This window comes from Panulirus ornatus, chromosome 15 (genome assembly GCF_036320965.1).
Source record: "Panulirus ornatus isolate Po-2019 chromosome 15, ASM3632096v1, whole genome shotgun sequence".
Lineage (NCBI taxonomy): Eukaryota > Metazoa > Arthropoda > Malacostraca > Decapoda > Palinuridae > Panulirus > Panulirus ornatus.
The window spans coordinates 1,629,798-1,650,161 of NC_092238.1; the positions used below are offsets into that span (position 1 = coordinate 1,629,798).

General features: G+C 38.7%; 2 protein-coding genes across 7 annotated transcripts in view; one reads left to right on the plus strand and one right to left on the minus strand.

Moving 5' to 3' along the window:
• Positions 1-5,570, plus strand: part of LOC139753656 (uncharacterized) — a 57,094-nt gene extending 51,524 nt beyond the window's left edge. For all 6 annotated transcript variants that reach the window (XM_071670279.1, XM_071670280.1, XM_071670283.1 and 3 more), the window contains one exon: positions 4,544-5,570. In XM_071670279.1, coding sequence (XP_071526380.1) covers positions 4,544-5,049 — 506 coding nt within the window. In that variant the 3' untranslated portion in view covers positions 5,050-5,570. The remainder of the gene's footprint in view (positions 1-4,543) is intronic.
• Positions 1-19,791, minus strand: part of LOC139753653 (uncharacterized) — a 46,353-nt gene extending 26,562 nt beyond the window's left edge. The window contains exons 1-7 of the mRNA XM_071670274.1: positions 19,620-19,791; positions 18,931-19,036; positions 15,394-15,793; positions 13,928-14,612; positions 13,048-13,255; positions 10,740-10,902; positions 7,047-7,241 (exon numbers count right to left, since the gene is read on the minus strand). Coding sequence (XP_071526375.1) covers positions 7,047-7,241; positions 10,740-10,902; positions 13,048-13,255; positions 13,928-14,612; positions 15,394-15,793; positions 18,931-19,036; positions 19,620-19,669 — 1,807 coding nt within the window. The 5' untranslated portion in view covers positions 19,670-19,791. The remainder of the gene's footprint in view (positions 1-7,046; positions 7,242-10,739; positions 10,903-13,047; positions 13,256-13,927; positions 14,613-15,393; positions 15,794-18,930; positions 19,037-19,619) is intronic.
• Positions 19,792-20,364: the final 573 nt, after the last annotated feature.

Genomic DNA, 20,364 nt, shown 5'->3' on the forward strand with positions numbered 1-20,364 from the left:
AAGTGAAAAATAATCATGACAAAAATGCCATCTGTTTTTGCAATCACAAGTTAAATATTTACTTTGAATCCTAAGGGCATGATGATGTAAAGTGCACAATGCAAACAGTTAAGTAGTTTTGTGGGTGTGGTAAACAAATTAGTGTGAAAAGGGTTGCAGAAGACACAGAATAGTCCACATTGTGGCAATACCATCGGTGATGGCTCTAGAGACATTTATGGCTTACTAGTATGTTTTGTTACCCTTAACTTTGCAAGGCTACATAATGTGTCACCTTTCATTGGTATTCATAAAAAATTTTGATGCTCTTAATCACCTCATACGGCAGAAAATCCACCAAAATGGGAAAATGTGGTAATAAAACTCAACACTCAAAACGTAGTCTTAACTTATTTGTAGTACTTTCCAAATCTACATAACCCTAAGATGGTCTGATATGACTCATGTATGTCTGAGGAGTGTGTTTTCTGATTGGTGCATGTCCGGATGGTTGGAGTTTAAGACTGAGTTGGGAGGTCTGCTGTTTTGTGCTTGCTGGGCTATTTCCTTGTCTATGTGTTCTGTCAGTGTTGTATTAGTTGGGGATGGGGGATCTGTGAGTAGAGGTTACTGAACTATGAGCCAAGAGTAAGCTTTATATTTCTAATTAGGGACTGGTAGTTAGAGTAGTTAGGGTGAGAGGGGTCTACTGCTTCTGCTTAAAATTTAGTGCCAAGCATGTTAAGGTAGAACTATACTGGGATCTTCTTTTCATTGTGAAGCTGTTAAGTGTTTGTAGTTTCTAAGCAGCCAATGATTGTTCAGAGTACATTATTTTATGTGGTTTGTAGCCTTGCTACATTTGCTACTGGGAGGGTGGAAAACCAGGCAGATAAGGCACAGTTTAAAGGGGAGTGGATGAATTATTTATTTGGAATGTAGAGGAATTCTCTTTCTTTTCCAGTTCTGGTGTCAGTTAGCATTCTAGGGGCAGTAAGTTTGTGTTGTGTTTGGGTTGATGTTATTAGTGTGAGGAGTGAATGTCAATTGTGTGTTGTATATGACACTTAGAATGGTTGGTGTTTTGTTCAGAGGGACTGACTGTCATTAAAGCTGACTGAAGGGTGTGACACTTAGAATGGTTGGTGTTTTGTTCAGAGGGACTGACTGTCATTAAAGATGACTGAAGGATGTGAGCTGGATTCATGTCTGTCTTGGATTAAAAGAATGATCGAAGATTTCCATGGAGATACTGACACATTCTTTTCTGGGTGAGCCATTGTTCCAATTGTGTGATGTAGTTCTGCATGTATGATGTTGCTAATGTGGTGACAGGTGTTGTGATGTGCCTGTAAGGTTGTCTGCATGTGAAAGGACCTTCATGTTGAGGTTTGCCTGAAGTAATGATGAGGTAATTAAGAAGAGACTGAAGAGTTGGAGAAATAATTGCCCCACTGAACAGTTGTGTTTATAGTTGAAGCCATCATAAGTGACTCTGGCATGGCAGCTGGCCATGAAATTGGCCAACCACATTTTGTCATTGTTGAAGAGGATAGAAGCAAATAAATTTTGTGTATGGATGCATCAGCGGCCTGGAAACTGAATCAGTTGTTTGCTGATGATAAAGCACTGGCGGCAGATTCATGTGAGAAACTGCAGAAGCTGATGTTAAAGTGTATGTAAAGGAAAGAAATTAATAGTAAACGTGAATAAAAAGCTGGTGACTGAGTTTGGTAAAGTGTGTGGAAGAAGAAAGTTGAGAGTAAATGTGAATAAGAGCAAGGTTATTAGGTACAGTAGGGGTGAGGGTCAAGTCAATTGGGAGGTGAGTTTGAATGGAGAAAAACTGGAGGAAGTGAAGTGTTTTAGATATCTGGGAGTGGATCTGTCAGCGGATGGAACCATGGAAGCGGAAGTGGATCATAGGGTGGGGGAGGGGGCGAAAATTTTGGGAGCCTTGAAAAATGTGTGGAAGTCGAGAACATTATCTCGGAAAGCAAAAATGGGTATGTTTGAGGGAATAGTGGTTCCAACAATGTTGTATGGTTGCGAGGCGTGGGCTATGGATAGAGATGTGCGCAGGAGGATGGATGTGCTGGAAATGAGATGTTTGAGGACAATGTGTGGTGTGAGGTGGTTTGATCGAGTAAGTAACGTAAGGGTAAGAGAGATGTGTGGAAATAAAAAGAGCGTGGTTGAGAGAGCAGAAGAGGGTGTTTTGAAATGGTTTGGGCACATGGAGAGAATGAGTGAGGAGAGATTGACCAAGAGGATATATGTGTCGGAGGTGGAGGGAACGAGGAGAAGAGGGAGACCAAATTGGAGGTGGAAAGATGGAGTGAAAAAGATTTTGTGTGATCGGGGCCTGAACATGCAGGAGGGTGAAAGGAGGGCAAGAAATAGAGTGAATTGGAGTCATGTGGTATACAGGGGTTGACGTGCTGTCAGTGGATTGAAGCAAGGCATGTGAAGCGTCTGGGGTAAACCATGGAAAGCTGTGTAGGTATGTATATTTGCGTGTGTGGACGTGTGTATGTACATGTGTATGGGGGGGGGGGCCATTTCTTTCGTCTGTTTCCTTGCGCTACCTCGCAGACGCGGGAGACAGCGACAAAGTATAAAAAAAAAAAAAAAAAAAAAAAAAAAAAGAATAAAAAGGTTATTAGATTATTAAGCAGGACAAAAAGAGAGGTCAGTTGGGGTTTGACTTTAAATGGAGAAAATTTGTAAGTGAAGTGTATTGGATATCTGGGAGTGGACATGAGAGCAAACAGAACCAAAGAAGTGGAAGCGAGTCACAGGGTGGGTGAGACGGCACAGGTTCTGGAAGCACTGAGGAATATGTGGACAGGTCACTGTTTGGGAGGGCAAAATGGTTATGTTTCAAATCAGAGTTGCCCCAACAATGAATGGATGCAAGGCATGGGCTACAGATGAGGATGTGCTGGAGATGAAATGTTTGAAGATAATATGTGGTTTGAGGTGATCTGATAAATTAGTAAAAGGGTAAGAGAAAAATGTGGTAATAAGAGTGTGATGAGAGAGAGCTGAGGAGAGTATTGAAATAGTCTGGAGATAACGAAAGACTGGGTGAGGTGAGGTTGACAAAGAAGATGTGTCAAAAGTGGATGGGGCAAAAAGGAGAAGACTAAACTGGATAAAGAAGGAGGGAGTGAAAAAATTTTTTTAGTACTTGAAACCTGAACATACAGGAGGGTGAAAGGAATGTACAGGTTAAAGTGAACTGGAGTGATTTGGTTTAATGGGCAACTTGCTGTCAATGGAATCAATAATGGTTTCTGTGCACATAAAGGACTTCTAACTATCATTGTCTTATAACAGAACTAATGCATGTGTAAGTGGTGGTATGAAGCAAATATAGGAGTGAATCAAGCTTGTGAAATGTCAGAATGATTGTTTCCTTTTTTATGAATGGGGCAATTTTTGAGAAAAGAGCAAGAGTGGGTATGATGCTGAACCATGGTGAAAAATGAATGGAAGCTGCCAAAACCGTTTTACACAGATATATAGTTGGATAGAATGGCAGGTCTATGTGGTGAAGTATGCAGGAGAAGGATGCTGAAAGTGAGTGTGAATAAAGTAAATATTTTGTTTTTGGAAAGATGGGATGTCACAGTGTAATACTGAATGATGTAAAATCTGAAGCTGTAGACAGGTCAAGGTATTCGGGAGTACAACTCATCACAGATAATTGTGGGAACTGAAGCTGAAACTAGGAAGCAAAAATTAGAAATACACTGAATACATTTGCAAATGAGAAAGTTTTAGTGTTTAGTGTGAAAGAGGTTTGTTTTATAAAGTACTTGTCCCAACTTTTAAGTACAAATGAGAAACCAAGTATATATAGTTCAGAACAGGTCAAGTATAAAAGCAGTAAAGATGGATAATTTTCAAAGGAAGGCTGGAATATGAGGATAAGAGTGAAGTGAAAAATTTTATTAGGAATATGCATGGGTTAGAGTCTATTTGGACAGTATGGACATGCAGAACATATGGCAGATGACAGGTTGGTCAAGAAGAAACATAATTGTCCATTTGAAAGCAGTGGGAGGAGAGGTACACTACAGAAATGGATGAACGCAGTACAAGGATTACTTAGGGCTACGAATACTTCACATGAGAATGCCAGAGGAATGATTTGGGATCTGGGATCAAGTTCAGTGTGTGTCTTGTGTATATGGGTGGTATGGATGGAGGCACTGGTGTCATCAGATGAAAAATTAGCATTCAGTAAAAAAGAAAGTGGTGTTTATGTAAGCATGGAAGTTCATGTTTCACTTTAATACAATGGGCATGGGATGAGGCTATGAATGAGAGGTTACAAGTACCCAATCACCTGAGTGCAATAGGAAGCAATATGCATATTCATTATGATACTGCCTTACCAGTTTAATAATCATAAGTATTAATATAATCTTTTTCACCACAGTTCACTAAATTTCAACATCTTTTCTAGGTACTGGAAATCTTTAAATTCTCGCACCAGTATTACATAATGCTTTTATAACATGATGAGTAACTTCAAAAATTTAATGACCTTCAGGTAGCAGTGGAGGTGCTCGGTATGCAGCCCTGGTGTCCTCAAGGCAGAAGGAACAAAAGGCTTTGCAGAAACCCCAGTACCGTCGATTTCACTCAATTTTCACTTCGGGCACCTGGAGTCCTCTTGGAAAACGCAGTAATGACATCAATATACAAAATTCCTTTAAAGATTCCCTTGAAAAATATGTAGGCTACAAAGAAACAAGCCAATCTAGATTTTATTTCGATGATGGCAAATTGAGTAACAATGAAAATAAACGAAGTGGGGTCTTTGCCTCGTATGGTTGGGGTGCTGGAGGTTCATCTCCTCCTTCCAAACATCCCTGGATGCAACCTTCGGCAAGCAGTCTAAGGCTACCAATCTACCCCAGGGTTATAAGCTTAACAGACAGCAGCAGCAGTGGTGACAGGCACACAGAAAGCTTCAGGAGTGGTGGGATCCTACAGGGGAAAAAACCACTCTTTCATCTTTTTGTATCCCATGGCTGGGGTCCCATGGGCAGATGAGATGTCTTCCTTCCAACATCACATGCCATAACATCAACTGTAAACTACTTTGTAGTCCTTTTCTGAATTTTCCCAAGGTAGCTACAAACAACCAATCAATAAAGAAGCTAAGCTCATTACAACGTGACAAGATTAAGTCCATTCATGCCTATATAATGACATTTGTGCTACCTACTGCCACTTGAACCCCTTTGTATTTAAACCAGCAAATATTTTGACAATGAAGATCATTCTTACCACCTGTTCACTGCCAGATTAACCAAAAAGCTGCACATCAAAAATGCTGTACTAAGGAAACATAAAATGATTTGCACCTACAAGATGTGAACTCTGTAATTCACTAGGGCAACTTAATACAGGAACCTGAACATTGAAAAAGCAACAACATGATCATGGAAAAGGCATCATTTGTGAGAAGTAAACACTTCTCTGCTTAAAAGGCAAGTATTATCAAGATAAAGACTTTAATACTACGATTTTCTTACTGTATTATCTTGAAAACTTAATAAAACAAAAATCAGCACTGCATTTGAACTTTCAGAAAACGTAAAATCCTTTCAAAATCAGCACTGCATTTGAACTTTCAGAAAATGTAAAATCTTTTCAATATGATGTCCATCAATACAGAGAACAACAATGATAAAACACATATACTGGCCACATGACGGCAAAGAGCCATAGTTATTAAAGATGATTCAAATTATCGATGGAAGCAGAAAAGTCATAAATAAGGAGGGTAAGATGGCTAGGTTCTAGGAGCATTGAAGAATGTCGAGAGAGAGGTAATTATCTGATAAGGCAAAAATGGGTATGTTTGAAAGTAAAGTAGTCCTAAAAATGTTATATGAATGTGAGGCATGGGCAACATATGACAATGTATGGAGGAGACCATGTAAGGTGGTGGAAATGAAATGTTTGAGGACCATGTGTGGTGTGAGGTTGATAATTCAAGTAAGTACTAAAAGGATAAGAAAGAGGTGTAGAAACTGTGTGGTAAAGAGGCTTGAAGAGGGTGTGTTGAAATGGTCTGGACATATGGAGAAAATGAGTGAGGAAAGGTTAACAGAAAGGATATATGTATCAGATGTGGTGGGAATAAGGAGAAAGGGGAGACCAAATTGGAGATGGGAGGATAGAGTGACTAAGACTTTGAGTGACAGGGGCCTGAACATGCAGGAAGGTGAAAGGTACGTAAGGGACACAGTAAACTGGAATGACTTGGTATACAGGAGTCAACATGCTGTCAATGGAATGAACCACGGCATGTGAAACAGCTGGAGAAAACCATGGAAAGGTTTGTGTGGCCTGGTTGTGGTTACAGAGTTGTGTTTTCGGTGCATTACACGTTAGCCAGAGAATGGATGTGAGCAAATGTGGCCTTTCTTTGTCTGTTTTTGGTGCTACTTTGCTAATGCAAGAAACAGTGATCAAGTACGAACAAAAAAATTAATTTTGATATGTCCCTGGGGATACAAGAGAAAGAATACTGCCAACATATCTTCTGCATTGTATAGATGACTAAGAGGGACAGGATTGGGGATTAGAAATCCTTCCCCACGATATTACTTTCCTAATGGAGGAACAGATGAAAAAGCCAGGAGAGTATTTTTTCCACTTTAAGATTTAGTCAACAGTTCCTGAGATTACCTTGCTCATGCAGAACAGTGAATATGTACGAAAAAAGATTAATCTTAAATCAATATCAGGGGGTACTATGTCATGTGTGGTGGGGTGGCGACAAAGGCAGCAAGTATGAATATGTACATATGCATATGTCTGTGTATGTATATATATGTATACATTGAAATGTATAGGTATGTATATGTGCATGGGTGGGCATTATGTATATACATGTGTATGTGAGAGGGTTGGGCCATTCTTTTGTCTGTTTCCTGGCGCTACATCGCTGACGCAGGAGACGGTGATTAAGTATAATAAATGAATATCTACAAATCTACAAATAGTGATAACAGAAAAAAATAGTGTATGGTACTCACCATTCATCTCCTTCATTGCTCGAATATAATCTTGTGGGTCAGAGAAACTGATAAAACCGTAGCCTTTACTTTTATTGGTGCGCTTATCTCTCACGACTTTAGCTTTGGCAAAGGAGGCAAAATGACTAAAATAACGAGTAAGCAACTCGTCGGTAACATCATTTCCAAGGTCACCACAGAATATCCTGAAATCATCTGAAAATTACACACATAATTAATATATAATGTATAGGAATAAAATGCTTCATCAAATTATCTCCTAAATATATATTCATATATCTAGGTATATTTTTTTCCTTCTACATCCAACTGAGCTAAAGGAGGTAGCAGTTTGCTGTTATCGTGACACATATCAAACCTGTAAATGGGTAGAGCAATGTTAATTCTTACAACTTGCTCGTAAAAATGTTCAGAGCCACAAAACCAAAGAATGGTAAGATCAGGCCACAAAATGAATTACACTTGTAACATAACACATAAATTAACTTTGCTCCTTTATACCTAGCTTCCTTTTGGCTCAATCTATCTATGTGGTTGTTGGTGGATCAGCCTACCCCCTTTTCTCCATCAGCAGCAGTCCCTCAAAGTTCTGTCCTGTCCCCTAACCCTTTTCTACTATTTTTCAATGATTTCTTCTACTTCATAAATAATCAAATGCACTCATATGCTGATGACTCAACACTGCATTCATCCATATCCCTCAGTGCTGCTCCTTCTTCTCTCACTCAATCTGCATCTCATCTTGACACAGTTTCCTCAATAAACTCAGACTTGGACAGGATATAAAAGTGTGGTAAACGAAAACTAGCTAAGTTTAATGCCTCCAAGACCCAGTTACTATCCATCTCTCTATCAAAAACTCCTCACAATTCTTGTTTCTCTTTTGACGGTTCTGTAATTCCACCTCTTGACTCAATGAACATACTTGGTATTACTTTAACATCCACGCTTTCTTATAAACTCCACATTACAGGAATTGCTAAGTCTGCCTCCAAGAAACTGGATTTCCAGTTTAAATGTTGAAACTTCTTTTCTTCTGAACAGTTGCTTAGTTTATACAAAGAATTGATTCATCCTTGTATGGAGTATTGCTTTCACATCTGGGGTGGTTCTTGCTCAGCATCCTAGCTTGACAGAGTTGAGTCGAAATTGGTCCGATTTATAAACTGTCCTAGGCAAACTTCCAAACTGACCCCCTTGCCCTATGCTGCAATGTTTGTTCACTTTCCCTCTTCTATAGGTATTACTTTGATTTTGCTCCTGAGAACAGGCTGCTTCTGTCCCCCCACCACTAGCTAAATCACAAAATACTCAGCATTCTGCTGAATCACGTGATTACTGTGTGATCAACAGCAACTCAAGGGTGGGTTGTTACAATTATTGCTTCTTTCTCTACACACTGAAGCTTTGGATCTCTCTACCTTCTCATACATGCCAGGAAAAGTACACGAACCCAATCATTAGCATATTACATTGACAGAAAGTTTAATCCAAGGAAAAAGAATGGACACCATTTTCTTGACTTTGCAAAAGCATTTGACAAATTAAATCTCAAGATTCTGCTTGAGAAGATACCTAAACAAAACATTCAGGGTAAAATAAGAGGATGTATTAAAGAATTTCCAACTGACAAAAAGTTTAAAGGAGTAGCAAATGGAACCATGTCTAAGAGAATGATGTCCTATCTTGGGTACCAAAGGGAACAGTGTCAGCCACAATACTGTTTGTATTAATATCAGACATCGACAAAGTAAAAAAAAGAAGCTTTGTTGATGATACCATAGTAAGCAAAATGACTGGATCAAAGCCTGATCAGATGGTGATACAAAATAACCAAGATGCAATGTACAAATGGGCAGAAGTGAATCTTAAGGAATCTAATGAACAAAACTTTGTGCAAATAAGTTACGGGTCAAGAAAAGATTTACTGACAGTGCCATATAAAAGGCCAACATAGAAACTGACAGAAAGTGGCCTAAGTGTAAAAGATTTTAGTGTCATCATAAGTGAGAAACTAGTTTTCAGAGAGCATATTCAGAATATAACAAAATCAAGTCAAGTGATGGGTGGTATAACTCTGAAAACTTTCTTCACAAGAGTTTGAAACCTATTGATGAAAATGTTTAATGTATAAGAAGTAAAACGGAGTACTGCTGTGCTGTAAGGGCACCAATGGAACACTAAGAAATAAACATATTAGAGAAAATATACACAAGCAAAATAAAGAGATTAGACCATACAGACTACCATGAAAGGCTGTAAGAAATGAAACTATATAGCCTAGGAAGAAGAAAAAGATACAAGATAATCTATGCATGGCATCATATTGAGGGTATAAAAGAAAATGTTTTAAACCTGAAAGCTCTCAACAGGGAAGATACAGAGCTGTTATGTCTTCAAGAATACAATGAAACATACCAAAAGTCAGATAAAAATACACTATAGCACAACCAGGAAGCTAAAACAATTATCAGTATACTGCCAGAAGAAATACGAAACATGCAAGGAGCACCAACAAACATTTAAAAGGAAACTTGACGTATGGTTGAAATGATCCCAGATGAACCAAGAATTGACAATAATGTAATGCAGGTGGCAGCTGAGAAGAAAGTGTTATACACCATGCAAGATGTGCTGTAGGCACTTTGCTTTAACCCTGCCATTATAACTAAATTTCATTACAGGTATTCCACCATGCTCTTTCTACTGCTAATAAATCTATTCTCTTTGTGTTTCTCTTCATCCTCTCCAACAACCTGAACCATATCAAGACACCTTAGTCAATCCTCTAAATAAAGCTACAATCAATAAATACCACATCTCTCTTAACAATGTCTTTTCTCATACTATCAAAACAAATCCCATTAAACCTTGTCTTCAAGCATTTCATTTCCATCATATTCATTTGCTTCTGCTTTGCATTTAATGTCAAGGCTCACATCCATACAACACTCTTAAGACTACTATATGTTCACATGACAATGAGATTTCCGTCTACACATTAATTTATGCACACTAGACCTTTATCCCCTTCCACTCTGTGACTCACTTTAACCCCCATCTGCAGTAACTTCAATTGAAAGTACTAAAGTAATCCACTTCCTCCAGGTCCTTCTCATTCAAACTCATAACAAGTCCATGCTGTTTAACCTTCATGTCGCACCTATCACATTACTTTTGTTCACATTAACTTTCAACATTCTTTTTCTACACACTCCCAAATTTTGTCACTAGCCTCTGCAGTTTCTCTCCAGAGTCTGTCACTAGAACCATGTAATCTGCAAACAGCAACTGATTTACTTCCCATCTCCCCACCAACAGCATACAGTAAAACCTTCACATTTACCTCCCTCATCACCCTATTTATCAAGAGTAAACAACCATTGTGATTTTACACATCCTTAACTCCAATACATCTTCGCCAGAATCCACTAACCTTCCTTCCTTGATAAATACATATATGCCTTATCCTCCCCAAAAGAAATCCTCAATTATTTTAGTAAATTTCTATTTACTCTATGAATCATAACATCTTCCATAAGACATCTCTTTCAACCCTATCCTAAGCTTTGCCCATTTCAACAACTACAATATATTAGTTACTCTCTAAATATCTCTCACAATATCATCTACATTTTTCCATTCAAATATTGTGAAACATGGTAAAAAAAAAAAGCCAACCAATGTACCTACCACCATCCCATTCATTAAGAGAGGGATCTTCCCATATCTGTCCACCAGCACACCTCAAGTTTTTCTTGCTGCGTCCTTTCCCTTCCTTCTTCTTCTCCTCTCCAGATGTTGGATTCTGCCCCTCTTGTCGTGGGACTGTTGTTGTTATGGTACTAGCACGGACCTATAACATATAATAGAATAAGCTTCCAAAATGACTGATGCTGTCTATGAGTGAAACACAAACAACATAAAGTCACTGGATTTATATTTCCTAAATCTTTCAATGGAAAGTGCTTAAGAAAATCCAAATGTGTAAATTACAAAACCCAATACTTCAGACCTTGGATGTTGATCCCAAGTTGAGGTGGTTAAGAAACACTTACAGAAACAACCTATGGGATTTGAACAACCGAAGAAACACTTGCAGAAACAACCTATGGGATATGAACAACTGAAGTTTAAATAAAACAATGTCTCTCCCACTTTTGGGCTAACAAGGTCACAAAACCCTGAAAATCAGTCTGGGAAGAACTCTCCAAACGAAATTTACTGAGGGAAAGAGGTAAAACTGGTTCCCCTGATTCCAATCCACAACCAAGGCATCTGTAGCCAATAACTGTTTGTTGAACACAAGAGATACATAGGTGGGTAATGAGGTATTAACTTCAGTAGTGAAAAGATCCACCTGAGGATTCATCCCAAAGAAAGGGTCCAGCCGATTACTTCTCTCCTTACATACTTCTTTATCGTCATGGAGACTGACACTGAAAGAGCATCAGCCCATACACTGCATAATCCTTGTAAGTAAGAGGCCTAAATAAACAGATTTTTCTTCCATTGCTAAGAAGAATCTTTCCTGTTAGCTATACTGAAGGATGATTTCTAAAAGAGTTTTGTTCATAAGGTAATGCACAGTCACTATGTTATTTACTCACTCATTTATAATTGTCTCTGGACCAAATTTTACGAGAGTCCTGGCGTTACTCAGGACCTCTTTCTTCCTGCAGCTTAAGGTGACTTTTCACTAACAATGTAACCTCAAGCAGGAAGAGTCCAGTAACACCTGCCACTGTCTCATCAAATAAATACAGAATCTCACATCCTGGCTCTAAGACATAATGGGAGATAAGAACCACATAATGAATAGTTCCTTGATGATGATGGGCAGAGTTTTATACTCTTCTTCCCAATGGCCTGCACTCAGATAACCTTCCAAAGAATGGAAACCCTATCCTTGGCTCGAGGTGTCCAACAAAATTTCACTTCCAATACACCCACCCTCTTTATATTCTTATCCAAGCCCCACCATGAATGCATACAGCACAGAGGGGACTCTTACGCCATTAAACATACTCATTTTTGCTCTTAAAGATAGTGACCTGTTTTCTAAACATTCCTCAAGGCACCCAGGACCTTTGCCCTTCACCCATCTTATGGCTCACTTGAGCTCCTGGTTCCATTCACTGCCATATCCTCTCCTAAAAATCAAAAACAAACTACTTCCTCTAGGTTCTCTTTAACTTCTGTAAATACTTTCATTCCTCAAATTTCCACTTTTTATCTTTCTCATTTACAGTTCACACCATTCACAATAAAAAGTTAACCTACAATTTCCTGTCATATGATCTGGCAAACTCCTACCAACTCAATCTTAGACTGCACATTGTGCACATTACCTGTCATATTCCTTCTTACCAGAAGCAGACCAATCATGCTTTTGTCTGCTCTTAGAAAATGTAAACTGAATACTTCCCACTTCTCATGCATATACTAATATAGGAAAAGTAAAGGCACCTCCCTTTTTCACACTAAGTATTCTTTTCTGCTTTCGCAGTTACAAAGCATCTTCACTCAAATGTGTGCTTATGATCTCAAAGTCTTGCTTTCTTACTGAAATTTGTTCTTTTCCCTACCTCATTTTTTCTCTATCCCTTATGTATTTACTACTTCTACTTTCCCCTCTCTGAATTCTTGCACAGGCAAAGATGAATCTTTTCATACATTTTGTCTACTAAAGCAAGAGAATCACTTCTATACAGTGGGAACAAAACCAGCTAACAAAACTTTTCACCAAATATTTTTGGCACTGACATTTTTCATAGCACCTGAATGTGTTGGAAACCATAGTGTAACTCTAAACATGAAAAGGTACAAAACCATGGCATTACTCTAAACATGTAAAGGTACATATGTGATACAGAAAAGTTTCATGTTTTCACCCCATTCTATAATGTAACAACTTGCCACTTACTATTAAGGGATTCAAGAGATTTCTAGCACTGTCACATCTAAGAAATAATACTGAGAAGAATGTCATGTAACATACCTTTTCAGCCATTTCCTGAGCAAGTGTCAATGTGTTAGTAACCTGTGAAACAGCATTTGAGGTATCAGTCTTCATTTTCTTTTTCTTGGGTTCAACTGTTACTTCTATGGGTGGACTGGATCCTTGTGCAGTAAGACCACTCGGTGGGTTATCAACTTGCTTACTTTCACCCTTATTTGGTTGAGCTGTGTACAGTTTAGGGGCTGAACTGAAATATGAAGAATATACTGATAATACAAAGTATCAATAGCAGTGATGACAACAGGTGTTAAACACCCTAATGTCACATGTGTAATGATAAGGCAACATTATGGAAGATTCAGCAGATGCTTTTCTCCTGTCAACACAAAGAATAACATACATATAGACATATACATGGACCTGGCAAAATAAAAGATAGACATTTTATGTTTTAACCCATTCCCTTGCCTGGTTTATTCAAAGTATGTTCCAAAAATCATTGGTATTTTTTAATGCAGTTTGGAAATTATATAACAAGAAAAAGCAACACAAAATATTTTGTTTGAAATGTTAATATTTTATAAAATATTACATGAAAATACACACAGCTGCTGGCAGTCCAAGTTATCTCAACAAATACAAAAATAACTGGAAAAACAGATGTTCCTTTATGAACTTTACATTGTGGAAGACATTAGAATTAACAAAGAAAAAATGAAAGCAGGTTCAAGAAATGCATAAATATTATTTCATTACTTTTGATAGGGTTTCTAAAAGTCCATTATATTAGTTTCAAAATAAAGGTAATACTTTAGTTGAATGCTGGATAGATTGTGGACATATGACGGACAGAAAAAAAATGGATGATTATCACTATTAATACCTAACTTAAGCCTCTGGCTGACAATAAAATACTTGCCTAATTATTGAAGGTGGCTTTGAAATGATTGAAGGAATGAAGGGTGCACCTGCTACTCCAGGACCATGCTGCTGCTGTGACTGTATCATACCAGGAGGTGGTGGAGGAGGAGGAGGAGGAATGGTGCCTCTTAAGGGACCAGGACCTGGGGGTACAAGGCCAGGACCACCAATATGAGGTGGACCTTGAGCATTAGGAGGTACTTGGTTCGGTCCTGGTGGACCAAAACCATGAGCACCAGGACCTGGCGGACCATGAGCAGCACCAGGATGTGGAGGGTGTTGGCCTGGTGGACCATGTGGACCAATCCCAGGACCATGATTTGGAGCCCCTGGTGGACCATGACCTGGAGGCCCATGATGATCATGGCCAGGTGGTCCATGTGGACCATGTCCAGGAGGTCCATGTGGGCCATGTCCAGGGGGTCCATGTGGGCCATGTCCAGGGGGTCCATGTGGGCCATGTCCAGGTGGACCATGTGGGCCATGTCCAGGGGGTCCATGTGGGCCATGTCCAGGAGGTCCATGCCCTGGTGGTCCATGTGGAGGGCCATGAGGTGGACCATACCCAGGTGGCCCTGTTGGTCCAAGATGTCTTGGTGGTCCAGGGGGTCCAGGATGTCTCATAAAGCCAGGAGGGCCACCACCCATCATCGGACCCATCTGAGAACCATCACCCATCATATCTGAAACAAAGCTGCTTATGAGAAAAAAAAATAGTTCATAAACATCTCTATAACAGAATCATGCCAGCATCAATCCAACTAAAAACATTGAATAAATTGCTCCAAAACTTGTATCTTATCCTACTTTACTGCAACTATCAGGATGCTTTTACTTTATCTTGTGCTGTTCCATTGTACAGTTCTCACTTCAAAGTTGACCCTCAGTATATATTTTTTTTTCTATCTTGCCATCCTTCATCTACATCTTCCTTTCATAAGTCATTTTCAAAAATTAAGTACAGAAATTTGGGGTTGTATGAAATTACCAGTCTTGTCAATTACATATAATTTGTAAATTAATGATATTTTAGCAATTACACAAAATAATCATATCAACAATTATAAAACAAAGATAAATCACAATTTTTCAGTCTGAGGAACATTTGAGTAGGCATCCTTCAATTATCAAACATTGGCAAATTAAAATTTCAATATATTTAAATCATGTATGCATTTGTGTGAGTATAATAAGAACAAATACCAAACACATCAACTAAGAATTCTGAATATATTTGTGTTGAAATACATAACAGAAAATAAAATTCTTAACTGCTTAACATTCATACATGCCTTAATTACATTTCTGCAGGATTTTTTTCTACAACTTTGTAGTACTTTTGCTGGTGATAAATGTTTAACATTATTTATATAAGCAATTCCTGACATCTAAAAAAACAATATTCACAAGTACACAGCACTCTAATTCAACATAAAAATTTTTAGTAAAAATCGTGTAACTCACTGTGCATATGTTGACGCGCAAGCTGAGGGGGGATGAAACCTGGTGGTGGTGGTGGTGGTGGTGGTCTAATCTGTTGCTGCTGATGATGATGTAGCATACCACTATTGCCTCCATGATCTGGTGGCATCTGTGGGCCGATGAACCCTGTAGGTGGTGGTGGAGGTGGTGGTAGTGGAGGAACACAATTACTATCAACTGGACCATTGGGACCATTCTGTGTTCTCTGACCCCTTACAGAGGTAGTGGGAGGCCCTGGAGGACCTGATGGAGCTGGACGAACAGAAGGACTAGAAGGAACTGGAGGGCCAGACACAGTTGGAATACTGGAAGGTCCATGGGGACCTGGAGGACCACCAGTACCAGGAGGATCAGGATGCTGTTGCTGCAGACGCTGCTGAACCTAAAAATATCATATGTATGTACATACATAGTGAGCATGTACAAAAAAATATTGTATAAACTGTATAGACAGGTGATGCTGGATGCTGCCTGCAGATGGTTACATCATAAGTTAGATGTTACTTTGGCAAGGCTGTATCACAAATGGACAGAGAGGAGTACAGCCTTGTCAAGAACTTTCACACTCCAAAGTCCATCATTTCCCTGTTCCCACAACCATATACTATTGTTGGAACTACTATTCCTTCAAACATACCCATCCCCACTATCCGAGACAACGTTCTCTCCTTCTACACATTCTTCATTGCTCCCAGAACCTTCACCCCTTCCCCCACCCTGTGACTCACTTCCGCTTCCATGGTTCCACTTGCTGCTAAGTCCACTCCCAGATATCCAAAACACACACACACATATATTTTTTTTTTTTTTTTTTGCCGCTGTCTCCCGCGTTTGCGAGGTAGCGCAAGGAAACAGACGAAAGAAATGGCCCAACCCACCCCCATACACATGTATATACATACGTCCACACACGCAAATATACATACCTACACAGCTTTCCATGGTTTACCCCAGACGCTTCACATGCCCTGATTCAATCCACTGACAGCACGTCAACCCCGGTATACCACATCGATCCAACTCACTCTATTCCTTGCCCTCCTTTCACCCTCCTGCATGTTCAGGCCCCGATCGCACAAAATCTTTTTCACTCCATCTTTCCACCTCCAATTTGGTCTCCCACTTCTCCTCGTTCCCTCCACCTCCGACACATGTATCCTCTTGGTCAATCTTTCCTCACTCATTCTCTCCATGTGCCCAAACCATTTCAAAACACCCTCTTCTGCTCTCTCAACCACGCTCTTTTTATTTCCACACATCTCTCTTACCCTTACGTTACTTACTCGATCAAACCACCTCACACCACACATTGTCCTCAAACATCTCATTTCCAGCACATCCATCCTCCTGTGCACAACTCTATCCATAGCCCATGCCTCGCAACCATACAACATTGTTGGAACCACTATTCCTTCAAACATACCCATTTTTGCTTTCAGAGATAATGTTCTCGACTTCCACACATTCTTCAAGGCTCCCAGGATTTTCGCCCCCTCCCCCACCCTATGATCCACTTCTGCTTCCATGGTTCCATCTGCTGCCAGATCCACTCCCAGATATCTAAAACACTTTACTTCCTCCAGTTTTTCTCCATTCAAACTTACCTCCCAACTGACTTGACCCTCAACCCAACTGTACCTAATAACCTTGCTCTTATTCACATTTACTCTTAACTTTCTTCTTTCACACACTTTACCAAACTCAGTCACCAGCTTCTGCAGTTTCTCACATGAATCAGCCACCAGCGCTGTATCATCAGCGAACAACAACTGACTCACTTCCCAAGCTCTCTCATCCCCAACAGACTTCATACTTGCCCCTCTTTCCAAAACTCTTGCATTTACCTCCCTAACAACCCCATCCATAAACAAATTAAACAACCATGGAGACATCACACCCCTGCCGCAAACCTACATTCACTGAGAACCAATCACTTTCCTCTCTTCCTACACGTACACATGCCTTACATCCTCCATAAAAACTTTTCACTGCTTCTAACAACTTGCCTCCCACACCATATATTCTTAATACCTTCCACAGAGCATCTCTATCAACTCTATCATATGCCTTCTCCAGATCCATATATATATTTTTCTTCTTTCTTTTTTTTCTTTATTATACTTAGTTGCTGTTTCCCATATTAGCGAGGTAGTGCAAGGAAACAGACGAAAGAATGGCCCAACCCAACCACATGCACATGCATATACATAAACGCCCAGTCACGCACATATACATACCTACATATTTCAATGTAAACACGCATATACATACGGAGACATACATATATACACATGTACATACTCATATATATATATATATTATTTATTCTACTTATCATACTTAATCGCCGTTTCCCACGTCAGCTAGGTTGCACCAGGAAACAGACAAAGAATGGGCCATCCACTCATATACACACATATATATATATATATATATATATATATATATATATATATATATATATATATATATATATATATATATGCACAAACGCTCATACATGCACATATACATATCACCATATACATACACAGACATATACATATAAACACATGTACATTATTCATACCTGCTTGTCTTTGTCCACTCCCGGAACCACCTAGCCCCACAGCAACAGCATCGCTAGCCCCAACTTCAGCGAGGTAGCGCCAAGAAAACAGACAAAAAAGGCCACATTCGTTGACATTCAGTCTCTAGCTGTCATGTGTAATGCACCGAAACCACAGCTCCCTATCCACATCCAGGCCCCACAGACCTTTTCCATGGTTTATCCCAGACATTTCACATGCACCGGTTCAGTCCACTGACAGCACGTCGACCCCGGTATACCACATCATTCCAATTCACTCTATTCCTTGCATGCCTCTCACCCTCCTGTATGTCCAGGCCCCAACGGCTCAAAATCTTTTTCACTCCATCCTTCCACCTCCAATTTGGTCTCCTGCTTCTCCTTGTTCCCTCCACCTCTGACACATATATCCTCTTTATCAAGCTTTCCTAACTCATTTGTACTTATGTATAGGTCTATATACCTAAAACTTTATAAACATGATAAATAAACAAATAATCTTCTCGCAAAAGCAATAATACTAATTATGCTCTTATTAATAAAAATATAAGCAATATACTTCAATAATTGTTTCATTATTCTAAAACCCACCAAAGTTTCATTAGTTATTATTTCATTCAAGGAGAGTGGAAGACTGCTTAATATACACATTCTATTAAAATATATGCATGACTAAGGCATGTGATTTTTATTTCAGCTATAAAGGGGAATGCTCATGACAATTATGGATAAGTGGTGAAACCAAACAATTACTGGAAATGCAAACGAGGAGCCATTACATTGCCAACTGACAATATCAGAAGTGAACATGGGCATCATCATTTGATAATTATAGCAGTTTGAGATAATTTTCATTATAGCAAACCTCTCCCAGACATCTACTCTTACATGAGATGCATTTACAATTACTCATGTTTATCTAAATAGTGTGAATGGTGAATAAAATTTACCTGAGAGAAGGTACTGGATCCTATGACAGGCCTGGGAGGTGGTGGTGGTGGTTGAAGAGGTGGAACACCACCTATACCAGGAGGACCAGATATTTCTGCCTCAAATCTGTACAAAAATTATAGTACTAATGTAATAACAGGTTTTACAACATTCAACATGTGGATCAACTTCTTTGTGACAATGTCATCTGTTTAGGCAGGTTCCTTTTCTGCATTTAGACATTCAAATATCAGCATTTAACATCTTTCTTTAAAACTATAAAAATGATAATCCAGATATAATGATATCCTGATGGTGGTTAATAATTCTTTGTATTTTAAACGCAACCATCTGTGATCACTAACAAGTAAATATCCATCCTTTTTTTATAGCTTAATCAACTATGGTTTGACAATAAACGCAAACACACACAAACAAATATATGTAAAAACACATAAATAGTCAATTTGCTCAAGATTTCTGCTCACTCTTAAGTAGTGCCAAATGCTAGATGTGGCATGATCTACCACCTTCATAAGAGTTTTCTACCCAGTATTGTAAACTTCTACCCACAAAAATGTAAAAGAAAGCTGGAGCCCCTAACCTAAACACTATATTTTCTTTTACTCTCCATTCATATATCTCTAGTTTGTTTAAATACAATGTTAACCAAGAAAAAGTGTCTTCTCTTTCTATATTGCCCACTAACCTGCTCATTTCATCATCAAGTTGTCTTCTTTTATCATTGTGTGCTGCCATGTTCAAATCTTTTTACAGTAGTATTAATGCCAAATAATAAAGGGTTACCACAACACCAGACAAATGTTAAACCCTACAACTTGCTTGTGTGGTTTGTTTACGTCTTACAAACGTTCATACCGGTGTTAATCTCACCAATACTTTATCTACAAATATGATCTGTACGTATTTGTATATATACAGATGTTAAGAGAATAATTTACTTTTTCTTTTGCACCAATAATTAGCTCTCATGCTATCTCTGTGAGTAAGATCAAGGAAAATTTGAATGTCATTAATTTCACCATAGAAAGCATTTGAAACAGTCATAATGTTCCATGTCATATTTCACATAATATTGCTACGGAGAAAAGCTATATTTTCTTCTCATTAAGACGTTCTATTTCTGTCAATGATATAAAAAATATTGTTGTGAGAGAAATGTGTTCATGTTCGAAACGGAAACTTTGTATTATATAGTAACAATAATATGTACTTTGTTCAATCTTTCGTGGCGATTTTCCTATTATTTTCTTATTATTTGATTTCAGACCATGCTTTGTAATCTTCCAATATATTTTTTTGCGTCTAATGATTCAACTTTCTCCAAACTCAAGTATTTATACATTCTTTCCTGACACGACTAATCATTTTGTCACCGTAGGCGCTCTGAATCTACATTTTTGTGATCTTTCTTAATCAGTATAGTTGTGTGA